At 40.6% G+C, this 15,598-nt stretch overlaps 1 protein-coding gene across 2 annotated transcripts in view; it reads left to right on the top strand.

Annotated features, from left to right (window-relative positions):
* CNTN3 (contactin 3) overlaps positions 1-15,598 on the top strand; it is a 423,339-nt gene that overhangs the window by 158,094 nt on the left and 249,647 nt on the right. For both annotated transcript variants that reach the window (XM_051851466.2, XM_008260940.4), the window contains one exon: positions 4,885-5,060. In XM_051851466.2, the coding sequence (XP_051707426.1) occupies positions 4,885-5,060 (176 nt within the window). The remainder of the gene's footprint in view (positions 1-4,884; positions 5,061-15,598) is intronic.

The raw sequence follows: 15,598 nt of genomic DNA on the forward strand, positions 1-15,598 counted from the left end.
GTGCTTGGGCCCTGCACCCCATGGGAGACCAGGAGAAGCACCTGGCTCCTGGCTTCAGATCAGCGTGGTGCGCCGGCCGCAGCACGCCAGCCGCGGCGGCAATTGGAGGGTGAACCAACGGCAAAGGAAGACCTTTCTCTCTGTCTCTCTCTCTCACTGTCCACTCTGCCTGTCCAAAAAAAAAAAGAGTTATGAATGTGTGCACAACTAAAAGACAGTATGTTTCTAAAAGTATCCTGATTTATAACCTCACTTTGTCATTTTCCTGGCAAACTTTACTACTTAAATATTGTGTTCATGAATCCTGACCATTGGATTGGTTTTCAACAAAGAAAAGGAATCTGATTTGTAGATTCATTGGCCACCTAATTTATGGAAAAAGGAGGTGAGCATGGATTTTATTTGCTTGAATGTATCATATAGATGAAAATAGCAGATATGCTTAGAAATCAGGCCAAAAGATGAATATTTGGGGTGAAGAACATAGGTATGCTATTTTCTTTCTTATGATAAAATAACCTTTGGAAGCCCAGGTCCAGAATTACATATACATTTCAGAGTTTAAACAAAGTCCTTTTGAGTTTACATGCTTTCAGCAAAACAAAAAACAATCAATGTTTAATAAGCTATTGAGAAGTCGTTCATCACCTGAGGATGAGTTCCATTTAATGTTGAATAGTGTTAGGAAGGAGAAAAATAATTATATTGCTTTGTTAAAAGAAAATTAACAGTTTTATGGCATCTCAAGTGTCTCTTAGTTCTGAAGAGCTTGCCGAAACAAGTACACAAAGCTTCTGGTATAATAGAAACATATTTAAAAGATAGTATTTTTGCCTTTTCATGTATGAAAGAGTCTAGGGATTGTTCCAATATGATGAAGACCATGCTAAAGGGAGTGAAAGCAATTATACAAAATGGAGCAAATCTTTTCCATTTGGTTCTTCAGTCAAAACTTCGAGATGATAGCTTTCAGATCGTAGATGCTTATGGAAATAAAGTATTTTCCTACAGACTTTATGGTCTCTTAAATCTTTCCAGCTACTAAATTGGCAAGAAGTGCTTTCCCGTATTTTTATTTATCTTTACAATTTTCCATATAGCCATAGTACCTTAATTATTCATCAGCTAAACACAATTTTCAAATGAAACCATCAGGCATGCTTTGTCAGGCTGTAAATATTCTTTGTTAAAATGCTTTCTTTTTTTTTTCTATAGAAACTGCACATTGTAGGTAGCAGAAACATATACCTTTTGTCACAAGAGCCTTTTATTCCATCGTGTGAATTGAACTACATTTCCCCCTGGTTTTAATTGAGAGCTTTTCCCACTGCAAGCGTTTAGTCCCTTAGTAACTGTCAAACTATTTACACCTGAAAAACTAAACCCACCCACCTGTGATTTACTGTCAGATTTATTCTTTAACGGTCAAGCGCAGCATGTGTCTCATCCCACGTTTTGCTGACTTCTCAGGGCAGGTACAAATGCAAACAAACCGTATGCATGTGGTCCAGTGTGTTCCACAGGAGAGGAGGTGACCAAAAGCATTGCCTTGAGCGGGCGGCATATAACCAACAGGTGCTTGATGAAAATGGAGTAAAAGCCAAGCAAAGGGGACAACACAGGTTTGCAGCCCTTGCTGGAGCCACTTGCCACCTTAACAGGAGCATTCACCCATTTGTCAAATGCCCACCTTAGAGGTACTGAGCTGGGAGCTTTGCACTCTTTGTCTAAATAAATCTGTAGAACAGCTGTGTTGGGGAGATGGCATCTTCTTCTCTTTATATGTTAATACTTAGCTTCAGGGGAGTGAAGCAATTTGCCTGAGATCATAAAGCCCGTGAGCATAAGTCCAGATAATAAACCCATGAACACTTGCTTCTGAATGCTGTGTGTTTTCATTATTGCTGTTACATGAAAGACCAGGCTGGGGCCTGGGGAGTAGGCAAAGGAGAGACAGGAGCTAGGAAACCAGGTGGGGGAAAACTCTTCCAATACACAAGCTTCATGAAGCCTGGGATCTAGAATATTGCCTGACGTATGGGTACCTGACAAATGCTTTTTCTCTGGCTAAGGGGAAGAGAGAACGAAGGCTGTTTTAAATGAGAGTTGCTGAATATGAGATGGGCTGAATGAAGAGGCATATTTTCTGTGCGTGTCTACGGTAGGCAGTCCATGATTGTTCAGATCAGTTCTTCTCAATCCTTCGAGATCTCATTAAGATATTTGGATTCAGGAGATGTGGGATAGGGCCCGGATTCTGCATCTGTAGTAAGTTTTTGGATCTGTAGAAGATGTTGGGCATCAACAACAGTGCAGTGTATTCAGATGGAACCTGGGTGAGCAGTTTTCCTTTATTTCAGTTCCCTGAGTTTCCATAACTCTAGACCTTTCGGATAAATAACATGTGGGACGGCTGGTAAGTCCTCATGGTTCAACTTTAAAACTCTTACTGTAGAATCAGAGTCAGAATAGGAAAAAATGACCCAAGATGTTCATCCAAATGGCTTTCCCTGGAAAAGAGCAAACCAAGCATAAACCTACAGCAGCAATCTGCCACAAATGAGAAAGAGGTTACAGATTTTTGTATTTCTTTCTAATTCCATTCTTCTAAGTTCAAAAGAAAAGAAGGCCTCATGTTTTCCTCTGAACTGCATTTCCCTCTCTCCTTAGAATTGTTGTTTTAGACTTGGGAAACTTATATGTGAATAAAAGAAGAAAGATGAAAGATGCTTGATTTTTAAAAGGAGCAAAGAAGTACCACTTTGAGCAGTAGGGACTAAACTTACGAGCTTACCTATTTCCTTTACAGTATACCCCAATCATTAAGACTTTATTATGCAGTATCTCAGATACAGAAAATATTATAGACATACAATTAAGTGTAATAATGAATATTCAGATAGCCTCTTCTTAGTTTAAGAAATCAAACCAAAAATGATACATTTTCCAGTGTGGTCTCCATAAACACATCCACCCTCTCTCCATAGGAACTTATCCATATGTTTCAAAATACATTCACTACATCCTTAAAATTACTTTCTGTATTTTAAAACTTCATAAAATGGCACCAAACTAATTTTTAAATTTGTTTTTTATTTACCATTTTTAAGAGATTTCTGTTGAGTGCATCTATTTTTACAGTTGTATAATGTTCCATTTAACTTCATGCACTTACATTTAAGATGATGTTTTTATCTTTTTAAATGCTTTCACATTATATAATATGTGCAGGCTACATATTTTACATATTCATAAGAATTTTTAGATGGCCCATGGCATTAATGGAGTTAGAATTCAAATGAGTGTACTCCTGGTCCACAAATTAATAGCTGGGGACAGTTCACAACTCACACAACTGGTTTATCAAAGTCTTCATCTGTAAAGTGGACAGTTGTTTAGGAGGTGAGTGCTTTCATTTATGCAGTGATGTATTCTTGAGATTGTAGGATTAGAGAAGTGGGCATAGGACACAGTGGTTAAACTGCCTCTTGTGATACCCATGCCACCTATTGGAATGACTGCGTTTGAGTCCCAACTCTGCTCTGATTGCAGTTTCTTCCAGCTTGCGCCTTGGGAGGTGGCATGTGATGCCTCAGTAGTTGGTTGGGTCTCTGCCACTCTGTGAGAGACACAGATTGACTTCCAGGCTCCTGGCTTTGACCATTCGCATCCCCAGCTGTCGTCATTGGTGGGAGTGTAGCAGTGGATTGGAGTTCATTCTTCTCTTTGTGTGTGTTGTCTCTCTCTCTCTCTCTCTCTCTCTCTCTCTCTCTCTCTCTCTCTTTTTCTTCCTTTCAAAGTAATAAAACTTAAATGAAATCTCGCCTTTAAAATAAAAAAGAGTAAGTCTACTTTGATGTGTCAAGCGTACTGACTGTTTAAAAACTTTTGTTTTTTAACTTGAAAAGCCAGCTTCTTTGTTCTTTCTTTCTTCTGGCTTCCCATGGTTAAATATGGCTCTAGGGTTACTGCCCTGACTTTTTCAGACCCCCTAGGTGGTGGTTAGAGCCCTGTACCACAGTGTACCATTTTGTAAATAGCACTGTGATTGCTCTGAAAAGTGCAGAATGCCTCAGGGACAGATATTTACCCAGACAAATTGAAATGGATAGTTGAGCACTTATCCAATTAATTTATTAAATGTGCCCAGTCAGTCTGGATAAATCACAGAAATGCACTCTTTCCCTCTTCATCGTCAGCGTGAGATTGGCCTGAAGTATCTGAGATAATTACCTCAACTTTCGCCTTCATCTTTGGTTGTGCAGACATAGCCTAATTTTTCCCTTGGTGAACAAACAAAATTATTTGCGCCTCTTCAGAAAGTCTTTAAAAATCTTTAACTTCTAGATGCTCCTCTGTTGTACTTTCTTCTGTACTTTAACATTTTTTGGATGAATATGTGGGCACATTTTATCTTCCATTTATGTAACTGTTTGAATAATATATATATATACATATATATATCCTTTCATTTATAAGAGATTATGTTGTGTTATTTATTTTGTTTTTTAAACAATTGTACTTTAAAAGTTTATTTATAAGGCAGAGAGGAAGAGAGTGAGCCTCATCCACTGCTCCCCAAAAGCCTGCAACAGCTGAGGCTGGGCCAGGCACTAGGAAGTCCATGTGGGACTCCCATGTGGGTGGCAGGGACCCAAATACCTGAGCTATGACCTCCCTGGCAGGAAGGTCATGACCTCCCTGGGTGCTCATTAGCGGGAAGCTGGAATTGAAAGTAGAGTCAGGACTCAAATCCAGGTACTCTGATGTAGGATACAGGGTACCATGCAGTATCTTAATTGCTAAGCCCAGCTCCACCCTTCTCGTGTATTCTTTAAATTTACACATACTCAGAATGGGAAAACTTTGACATTTGTTTTACAGATGGCAGCTGAATGGAAGTGATATTGATATGAGTATGGAACATCGTTATAAGCTGAATGGAGGAAATCTTGTGGTTATTAACCCCAACAGAAACTGGGATACAGGAAGCTACCAGTGCTTTGCAACAAACTCACTTGGAACAATTGTCAGCAGAGAAGCTAAACTCCAGTTTGCCTGTAAGTTTATGTTCATACCTTTAGCAAAATCAGCATTTTAAAATATATCACTTGTTTTGTCATTTTTTATTTCAGAAAAATACATGGATTTTATTAATTCAATAAATATGTTTAGAAAACAATTCAATATGATTTTTGGACCTGGGTATAATGAACAAACCAGAAATTTAAAAGTGCATACATTCATGTGTGTGTGTGCTGTTTTACTGTTATGTAAGGTTTCCATTTACTGACAAAGAACCAGTTTTTATTAAGTAGCTATTCTGTGCTTTGCACTGAGCTAGAACTGAAAAGAACGTGAAAGAATTGTCAGACATGGTCTTTGCTCTTAAAGAACATTTAAATCAGAGAATTACATCTGACAAACATGAATGTATTGAAAAAGAAACACAGTGAGCAGAAGAAGAAGGTAACGCACGTGGCGACAGAGTGTTGACCTCCTTGGGGTGCTGTACCTAACAGATGACCTTCAGCGCAGCCTCCGCTGAGGCCTGGGCCCGGGAGCCGTGTTTGTCAGGGTAATTGGACGTGGGTGAACACATGCCCAGAAAGAATCACTTTCTTTCTCCAGGGCATTTGGGATTGGAACCAGAGCCCAGCTTAGTTTTTACCGATGCCTGTTTTCTGCTTTAGTTTCTTTCTGTTACCCTCTGTCCCTTTGTTTTTGCTGTACATTTTGTGTATAAGCATGCTTTGGGTCCTTGGTTCTAAGATTCTTCTTAGCTCTTGATACCTCACTAATTCAGTATTTGCAGTGTATATGGTCTTATGATGTGGTAGGATTCTGTCTCTGCTCCCTCATAAACTCTTTTTTTTTAAGATTTATTTATTTTATTTGAAAGTCAGAGTTACACGGAGAGAGGAGAGGCAGAGAGAGAGAGAGAGAAAGAGAGAGAGGTCTTCCATCTGCTGGTCACTCCCCAATTGGCCTCAACGGCCAGAACTGGCCGATCTGAAGCCAGGAGCCAGGAGCCAGAAGGTTCTTCTGGCTCTCCCATGCAGGTGCAGGGGCCCAAGGATGGGGGCCATCTTCTGCTGATTTCCCAGGCCATAGCAGAGAGTCGGATCAGAAGTGGAGCAGCAGGGACTAGAACCGGCACCCATATGGGATGCTGGCGCTTCAGGCCAGGGTCTTAACCCAGTGTGCCACAGTGCCAGCCCCTCTTCATAAACTCTTATTAAATTAGTGGTGTGTCATTAATGCAGAGCTTATTTATTTTTTGTTTTTCCAAGGGCAGCAGTTGGCTTTGCTCCTGCCTTGGTTTTCTTCATGTTCTGCTTTCCTATTTACTTGATCTTTTTCTGTTTTCTTTTTCACCCTGTATGCATAGTATTTTTTTTACTTGTGCTTTCTTTGTTTATTTTGGAAGCTGTATGTTTACATGACACAATTAATTCCCTTAGTTTTACTAAAGCACTTTTTGTATATTTCTCAAGTAGAATTTAAAATTATTTTTTCAGAGTCCATCTTTTTTTTTTTTTTTTTCTTGACAGGTAGCGTTAGACAGTGAGAGAGAGAGAGAGAGAGAGAGAGAGAGAAAGGTCTTCCTTTTCCGTTGGTTCAGCCCCTAAATGGCTGCTATGGCCAGCGCGCTGCGCTGATCCGAAGCCAGGAGCCAGGTGCTTCTCCTGGTCTTCCATGCGGGTGCAGGGCCCAAGCACTTGGGCCATCCTCCACTGCCTTCCTGTGCCACAGCAGAGAGCTGGACTGGAAGAGCAGCAACCGGGACAGAACCCGGCGCCCCAACCAGGACTAGAACCTGGGGTGCTGGCGCCACAGGCAGAGGATTAGCCTAGTGAGCCGCGGCACTGGCGAATCCATCTAGTTTAAGCAGTGAATTTAGTTCATTTTTACCCCTTGTGAATACCTTGCAGTTTTTGGTATTATTTCCAAACTTATTCATTTAAGTTGTTATGGTAGCATTTTAATATGCATATTATATATATACAAATTATGTATTAATGCATATATATTGATATACAGTAAATATATGTATACACAGACACATATATACAAATATATGTAAATTTTTGTCCTCATGGACAGTTGAGTATGTGAATATACTTTTTGACCAAAATGTTGCTAAAACCGTGGTGTATCTGTATTTTACCTGGCTTTCACATCAGGTACCGACCTCTTCCTGTTCTTTCTGTTGTTGTTAATTTCTCAGTTTATTTTAAAACATTTTTAGCATGTGATATGTTGCATTATAAAAGTGCAACATGTTTTGTGTGGTTGCATTTATAGAATGTCATTATATTGGTTCAAGTATGCAAATGCTTCTGGTTAGTATACATTTCGAGTCTCAAAACTGTCTGCAGAGAACTCTGAGTGCTGTGCTATGTTGTCTTCTAATGTTAGTGCTGCTAAAATTAAGTCTGTGACGCAACTAAATTCTGCTTCCTGGGAGTTCTCCACCACCCCTGTATTTTGGGATTCACTTGGTTGTATATTGGAGATTTTTCCCCTTTTCCTTTCTAGTTTAAATCTTACATATTTCCAGCAAATTGCTAAGTTTAGATATATTGTAATTTACTTTGCTTGTACCTTAAAATATTCTCTCATAATATGTAGACAATATCATATATAATTCAGGGGAATTTCTCTTTTAGTTTTATGTTATATATTAATATTTTAAAAAGACACTGACTATTTATTGGATTTCGTGTGTGTTTGTATGGTATTTCTTGAAATTCGCTTCATCTCAGCCTGTTCGTTCCTATGAATCTTTTGAAGATACAGTCAGTTTTCTGAAATGTTATTTTCCATCTCAGAGGCAGGCTTCCCTCCACTACTTTCATTTGGTGTTTCCATTTTTATCCTGACACATTTTCAATAGGTTCCAAAATGAATTGTGCCCAAACCTGGCATTTGTCAACAGATGGTGGTGGTGGACTGCCCTGGCCCTTCTTGCTTTGTTTTGTGCAGCTATCAGTGTCTCCTCTGATCTATAGGAAGAGATGTAGTTCCCAGACTCATTCCCTGTTTCCAGGTGTCTTTTAGCAAAAATGTCACTCCTTTCATGTAGTGATCCTTTGCTACGACAGATTCTTCCTACCCTGTACTATGGGCAGCAGTGTCATTGCATTACATGATTTTCCTTAACCAGCCCCTCCTGGAGAGTATTGTATGGAAAATGCTTCCAAACTTATTTTGCAGCCCTTCTAGACTGCCCCCCTTGTTCCTGGCCAGTGCTTTATAAGCAGAGTGGGACACCATTGTTGGGTCAGCAGTGGGATTTCACTCTTTATGACTCTAAGAACAGCCAGCAGTAAGAATGTGAGCATGTTTGATTCAATTCCCCTTGGGCCCAAGTCCCACAGGGAGATGGATATGAGCAGAATGATGCTGCAGCCAACGCCGAGGAGTGCCAAGACTGGAGGTGCTGTGTCTCTTAGATTAAACAGTAAGGAAGCCTGGTCTTTTGTCTTCAAGGGAGACATGACTTTATCCCAGGAGGCTGCTCCCTGTGAACGCATCTCACACAAGAAACGGGCCCATAAAGAGCCGTTGGACTTCATGTTCTTGGCACAGCCAGGAATAGTTGCAAGGGAGCTTAGAGCCCACAGTGGATCCCTCTCCCAGCAAAAGTCATTTTCTTTGCTTAATACCATCTTTGAGTATCTGATTTAGTGTGCACTCTATCAAGAGTATAAGAGAGTTGTGGCTATGGAAGTACAAGATGTTTTCCTATCTTTATTGTGATTTACTTCTCAAAAAAAAAAAAAAACAAACTCAAAATCACCATTTATTCCCTTGATTTTAAAACCTCAATCTGGGCCTGTGCCGCGGCTCAATAGGGTAATCCTCTGCCTGCAGCGCCGGGACACCAGGTTCTAGTCCCGGTCGGGGCGCCGGATTCTGTCCCGGTTGCCCCTCTTCCAGGCCAGCTCTCTGCTCTGGCCCGGGAGTGCAGTGGAGGATGGCCCAAGTCCTTGGGCCCTGCACCTGCATGGGAGACCAGGAGAAACACCTGGCTCCTGGCTTCGGATCAGCGTGGTGCACTGGCCGTGGCAGCCATTGGAGGGTGAACCAACGGTAAAAGGAAGGAAGACCTTTCTCTCTGTCCCGCTCTCACTGTCCACTCTGCCTGGCAAAAAATAAATAAATAAATAAAAATTAAAAAAAAAAAACCTCAATCTGTTTTTATCTGCTTTGTAAGTTTTGATTCTTCCTATACTGAGCATTAGGTTGCTTAGCAGTGCTAGTGTACAGTAAGATAATTTGGTTTTATGTGTTTTATTTACTTTTTTTGGTATTTTCCTAAGTGTCCTAAGTGTTTTATTTAGAAATTTCAAGAGACAACATTGAACATTCTTAGCCTGATATCATGTTGGACTGGAAAGGTACAGATTTTTTTTTTAGGTCTTTTAAATTTATTTGAAAGGCAGAGATAGGTACAGAGAAAGACTGAAAGGGACTAATGGAGATTTTCCTTCAGATGCAGAAAGACAGATTTTCCATATACTGGTTCATTTCCCAAAGGCCTGGGACAGCTGGAGCTGAGCCAGCTTGAAGCTGGGAGCCAGGAACTCAATCTGGGTTTCTCCTGTGGGTGGCAGGGACCTGAGCATTTGACCCATCACCTGTTGCCTCTCAGAGTATACATTAGCAGGAAGCTGTAATCAGAATCAGAGTTGGTTCTGGGGCTCAGGGACTGGAACCCTAATATGAGATATGGGCAGGCCAAGTGAGATCTTAATTGCTGCACCAAGCACCTGCCCCCAAATGTTTTTTTTTTTTTTTTAATTCTTATGTTGAGATATTGATTTCTGTTTGATGGAACCAAAGAAATTAGCAAGAGTAGAATATATTTAATAATTATTAAACATGGCTTTCACTTGGTAACTTTGAAGGAATTTAATATGGAAAGAAAGGATCGGGATAGGGACCCTTATTTTGAGAGGATGCTCATGACTCCAGTTCGAAGGAATCATTATCTTTCCTACAGGCACAAAGATGGCTAAGAATTGTCACTGAAAATGTTCTCTCTGATTTTTCAGTATAGCTATGCCTCCTCTCTTGACTGTTTTTGTTTGCATGCCTAAGAATACTTCATTTCCAATAGCCATGGAGAAAGTACTACTTTGTATTTTATATATAAATGTATAAATCAAAGTAGGGTCAACCCACCACTTTTAACACTAGTGAAAATGTAAAGAAATTTATCTTAATTTCCAGGTTGCTTGAAAGTAGTGTTGTAATAAAATGAAAGTGAAAAGGCCCTTTACTGAAGAATGCTGCCTTCTGTAGACATTTCCAGTGCCTTTTAATAGATTTTTTCTGGGATAGTCACAGGCTCTAAGGAGGGAAAAAAATACACAAGATGGGCCGGCACCGCAGCTCAATAGGCTAATCCTCTGCCTGCGGCGCCAGGACACTGGGTTCTAGTCCCCATTGGGGCGCCAGATTCTGTCCTGGTTGCCCCTCTTCCATGCCAACCCTCTGCTCTGGCCCGGGAGTGCAGTGGAGGATCCTAAGTCCTTGGGCCCTGCACCCGCATGGGAGACCAGGAGAAGCACTTGGCTCCTGGCTTTGGATGAGCGTGGTACACCTGGTACACCGGCCGCAGCACACCGGCCGTGGCAGCCATTGGAGTGTGAACCAACGGCAAAAAAGAAGACCTTTCTCTCTGTCGCTCTCTCTCTCACTATCCACTCTGCCTGTCAAAAAAAAAAAAAAAAAAAAAAAAAAGAAATACACAAGGTGATGCAATGCTTGAGCTGTAAACATTTGCTCCGCCATTTTCAATTACGTTATTTGCATGTAAGTTTTGGTGCTTATTTAGTATATTAATATTTTTTAAAAAGATTTATTTATTTATTTGAAAGTCAGAGTTACAGAGAGAGGAGAGGCAGAGAGAGAGAGAGAGAGAGAGAGAGAAGAAGAAGCAGAGAGATCGAGAGATCTTCCATCCAATGGTTCACTCCCTAATTGGCCACAATGGCCAGAGCTGCGCTGATCCAAAGCCAGGAGCCAGGAACTTCTTCCGGGTCTCCCACTCGGGTGCAGGGGCCCGAGGATGTGGGCCATCTTCTACTGCATTTTCAGGCCACAGCAGAGAGCTGGATCGAAAGTGGAGCAGCCGGGTCTCAAAGGGGGGCCCAAATGGCATGCCGGCGGTTCAGGCCTGGGCATAAACCCACTGTACCACAGCACCGGGCCCTATTAATATATTTGGAGATGTTTTTATCAGTTGCCTAATTACAGCCACAGAAGGTTCAATGACCCAAATTTGATTGCTTTGGTAATAATTAGTTTTAATTAAAGTGTTTTTATTTTAACCACTTTTGAGCCATGAATTACATCAGATGGACAAATGGTGTGGTGAAAAGTATAAGGAATGTCTGTGTAGGCACCGCTTCTTACAAGACTGCAAATATCCTAAGACGGTTAACCCTCCTGGTAACTTACCCCATGACCTCCCTCTCTCCCTCACCCCTCTCAATAGGCATTCGTGCTTGTGAATTTATTGGGTTTTGTTTCCATATATTCATATGACTCCTTGACTATTTTATTTTTCTCTTCCCATACTATCCTTTTCTGACTTTGGTATCTGAATAGCCTGGAGTTTCCTTAATTTTCTTAAGATTTATTTACTTTTTTTAATTGTTACATATTTTTAAATTTTATTTAAGGATGACAAACTTCATGCATTTAATAAATACAAATTTGGGAACTTGGTGCTTCTTGCCTCCTACCTCCCTCCCACCGTGCTGCCACCCTTCTTCTTCCTCCCTCTCCCTTTCTCATTCTTATTTTTTACAAAGGTCAGTTGTCTGTTAATTTTATGCTCATAAGATTAACCCTACACTAAGAGTTTCCTTTGAGGAAATATTTTAATTATTGATTGAATGTAATCAGCAGTTATAGGATTCATCATACTGTCTTTCTGTGATAAATTGTATTTTATTCTTAGAATTCCATATATTTTATTTTTTTTCCTGATGTGTTGGCAATAAGTTGTCTCTCAGCCTTTCAAATACAAAATGAATATAAATAAAATTTTAAAACTTACTTTTCTAATTTCTAATTTATCTGGACATACATCCCCTGTTTCATTATAAATATTTCTGATACTCTTTTTAAATCAAATTTGTTAGAACTTGGTTATCACTCTTCATTTTTGAGTCTTTTGATTCATTTTTGCTTCTTGATTTTGAATCTCTTATTTCCCTCATTTTACTTTTACCCATATTGTTGTTCCCAAGTGCTTGGGCTATCTTCCACTGGTTTTTCCCAGGCCATTAGCAGGGAGCTGGATCAGAAGTAGAGTGGCCAGGACACAAATGGGTGCCCATGTGGGATGCCAGCATTACAAGTGGTGGCTTTACCAACTACCCTGCAACACTGGTTGTTCATTTATTTACTTATTTATAAAATTATTTTAGAGGCAGAAGCAGGAGGAGGAGGAGGAGGGGGAGGAGGAAGAGGAGGAGGAGGGAGAGGAGGAAGAGGCAGAGGAGGGGAGAGGTAGAAACAGAGAGAGAGAGAGAGAGAGAGAGACAGAGAAAGAGAAAGAGACAGAGAGACAGAGACAGAGACAGAGACAGAGAGACAGAAACTCCCATCTGCTGGTTAACTCCTCACTCCCTAAATGCCTGAAGAATGCCTGCAGTGGCCAGGGCTGGGTAATGCGGAAGCCAACAGCAGGGAACTCAATGCAAGTCTCCCATGTGGGTGGCAGGGACCCAAGTACTTGGGCCATCACCTGCTGCCTCTGAGGGTGCACAGTAGAGGAAGCTAGAGTCAGGAGAGCTGCTGGCACTTGAACCCAGACATTCCAACATGGGATGTGATAAATGGTGCCTTAACTCTAGACCAAACACACATCACAGAACATTCTCCCTTGTAGTTTAGATGTTACTATATCAGTATTGCTGTAGTCATACTCATTTGTTTTTTTATTTGTGTTTTCTACTTTCTTCCCTTCATTTGGATTGGTAAGAATTTCTTTACCCCTATAAAACATTGGAGGTTATACATTCTGTCTTACATAAATTGCCCTAGAAATTGTAGGATATATGTTTAATAAAAAATTATTCAAAAACAAGTTTACAGTATGCTAAACTAAATATCCCACCTCCAGAATCCTGTTAGTGTTGTACAATATTTTTAACTTTGTAGCCTTATGAATTAGACGTTATTGCTCATATTGCTTTTATTTTCTGCTTTTTTCTTTCATAGCCAAAATAATATGAGCAAGTACGAACTTCTACATTTTTTTTATTCTTAAAGAAAACACCAGGCTTTTGTCTATATCCTCTTTCCTTCTCTACAATAGACTATTTCAAGTTTTTCACTATTTTGATATTTACTTCAGTTTTCTGAATAATTTGCATACATTGCCACTTCTTGCCTGTTTTATTTGAAGCATTATTCCTGGCCATGTGAGGGTGCATCATTATGAGGTGTAAGAAAAACAGCCTTTTGAAAGTTGTAATTGTAAAAAAAAAAAAAAACACCAAAATTAAAAGCAGTCAGTTGAACATTATATTCCACTGATATATTTGACTGGCTAGTATCCTAATGGTTACAAGTCAGGCTGTGTCCCAGCCCAGCCCCAATTCAAACTCCCATAGAGAAGGGACATTTGAGCCTGCCCCTGTCTGACACTGTGGACTGGGTAGGAGACTGGAGCTGGTTGATAATTGAAAATGTCTATGGGTACATCATTTGTTAGTTCAGTATTCAGTGTTTAGAAGATTCTTACTCTGTAAACAGTATTCCGAGGTGAGTTGTATAGGAAACTCTAATTCTGATTATTTTTACTTTTATGACTATAACTTTTTTCCAGAGTTAGTACTCTTATTTATATGTATTTGTTTACTTCTTAATTATCTGTGGTCTTATATGTAAGTCATCTAAAATTTTGTCCAGTTTTCTGATGCTCAGATGCAGCAGATAGGCTCTGAGGTGAAGCTTCTGTGGGAATTATGTGGCTGGAGGCTTTGTCAATGCCACAGTGTAGACTGGTATTCTTTGCCGATGCCATTCCTGGTTTCGCCACTCAGCATCACGATGGCATTCCCTCCAAATCTCTGCCATGGGTACCGCCTATTCCCCGTATCCCACATCTTCCTCATACAAAGTGTTCGTTGTTTGGAGCACTGTGTCCTCAAGCATCCTAAGAAGGGATGAATGACATCTGTGATTGTGTGGATCACGTGCCCTAACGTTATGATTCTGGTGCATGTAAGTGAGAGAGCTGGCCCTGTGTGCATACAAGGTTAGGAGTCTTGTTCCTGTAGAACATGATGGAGCTGGTTCTCCTGTAAGCAGCTTGTAGGGTTGTGCAGAAGTCTGATGCCATCCTCTGTGTCACTATAGAAAGGTCTGCTATTCTCTAGGGACACTTTTAAAGTCTTTTCTCTCTGTCCCTTGTCTTACGGAGTTTCTCTGTGACTTGATCTGTGATGGGTTAAATTTGAGCGGCCATCCTGTGTACTCTCTGCTTCTGTATACTTTCAAAACGTGAGTCTTCTAATTTCTGATTTCTGGTTTTTTCTGTCTTCTATTTCACATCTGTCAGTACTTGATCTCCAACCACCCAGATTGGATCTATCCTGTCAACCCTGTCCTTCCCCATTGCTCCATTCTGTTCCATTTCCTTCTCTTTGGCCTTTATCTCTGCCTCTTGGTAGCCTACTACAGCCCTGTCTTTGAACACTCCTGCTGAGTTTTAATACCTGCTGTAATGGTTTTACGATTTACGTCTTACTCTTCTGCAGTAGTTGTAATCATCTCATATCCACATGAAGATATGAATGACAGCTTTTGCATTTACATTTTCTTTCCCCATACAGACACTGTTTTTTTTTTCGAAGTGGATTTATTTCTGTGTTGAGTTAATTTGCTTCTGTCTTTCAAATGAGTTTTTTTTTTTCATATACTTGGTAATATTTGGTTGTTGGTTCACACTTCAGGCTGGGAAGCTAAAAGCTAATGAAGGGCGTGAGCAGAGTGTCGTTGTGAGGTTCAGTGTTCTCTGGCTCATTTTGATGGGTCTCAGCTAATGTTCAGCCCTTCCCTTTGGAGAAGGTCGGATTCCAGTTTTCTTCTTTAAGGGCATAAGCCTCCAGCAGCTGTCTCGAAGAAGAGCTGGGGGTGAACTGCAATTCATCTGCATTTAGCTCACGTCTGCTCACAAGGCCCTGTGAGGTCCTTCACACAATGCACCTGGTCACCTCGAGTCCGGACCTGCTCTGGTCCCCCTTCTTCTGAGAATAAAACTTTGCTCTTCTTGTGTGGAATGTGGCACCCACAAGGCGGTGCGGGTGGGGCGGGGTCTCTGGATGGGTAGGTGCTGTTTAACACTCCGCGTTTGTGTATCCCTCCCTCCGTTCCTTCCAGTGCTGTGCCACTGAGGATTCTGCCCATACATAGATCACTGTGAAGCTTTCTACACTGTGAGCTTAGGCGTCATTTTTCTCCATTACGCCAAACCCTTTAGCACCATCACATTTGTTTTCCTATGTCCAAATGTGTACTCTTTTCTTTTATTGTCCTATCTCGTGGGTTTATACCTTCATAAAAT

The sequence above is a fragment of the Oryctolagus cuniculus genome, chromosome 10 (assembly GCF_964237555.1).
Source record: "Oryctolagus cuniculus chromosome 10, mOryCun1.1, whole genome shotgun sequence".
NCBI lineage: Eukaryota > Metazoa > Chordata > Mammalia > Lagomorpha > Leporidae > Oryctolagus > Oryctolagus cuniculus.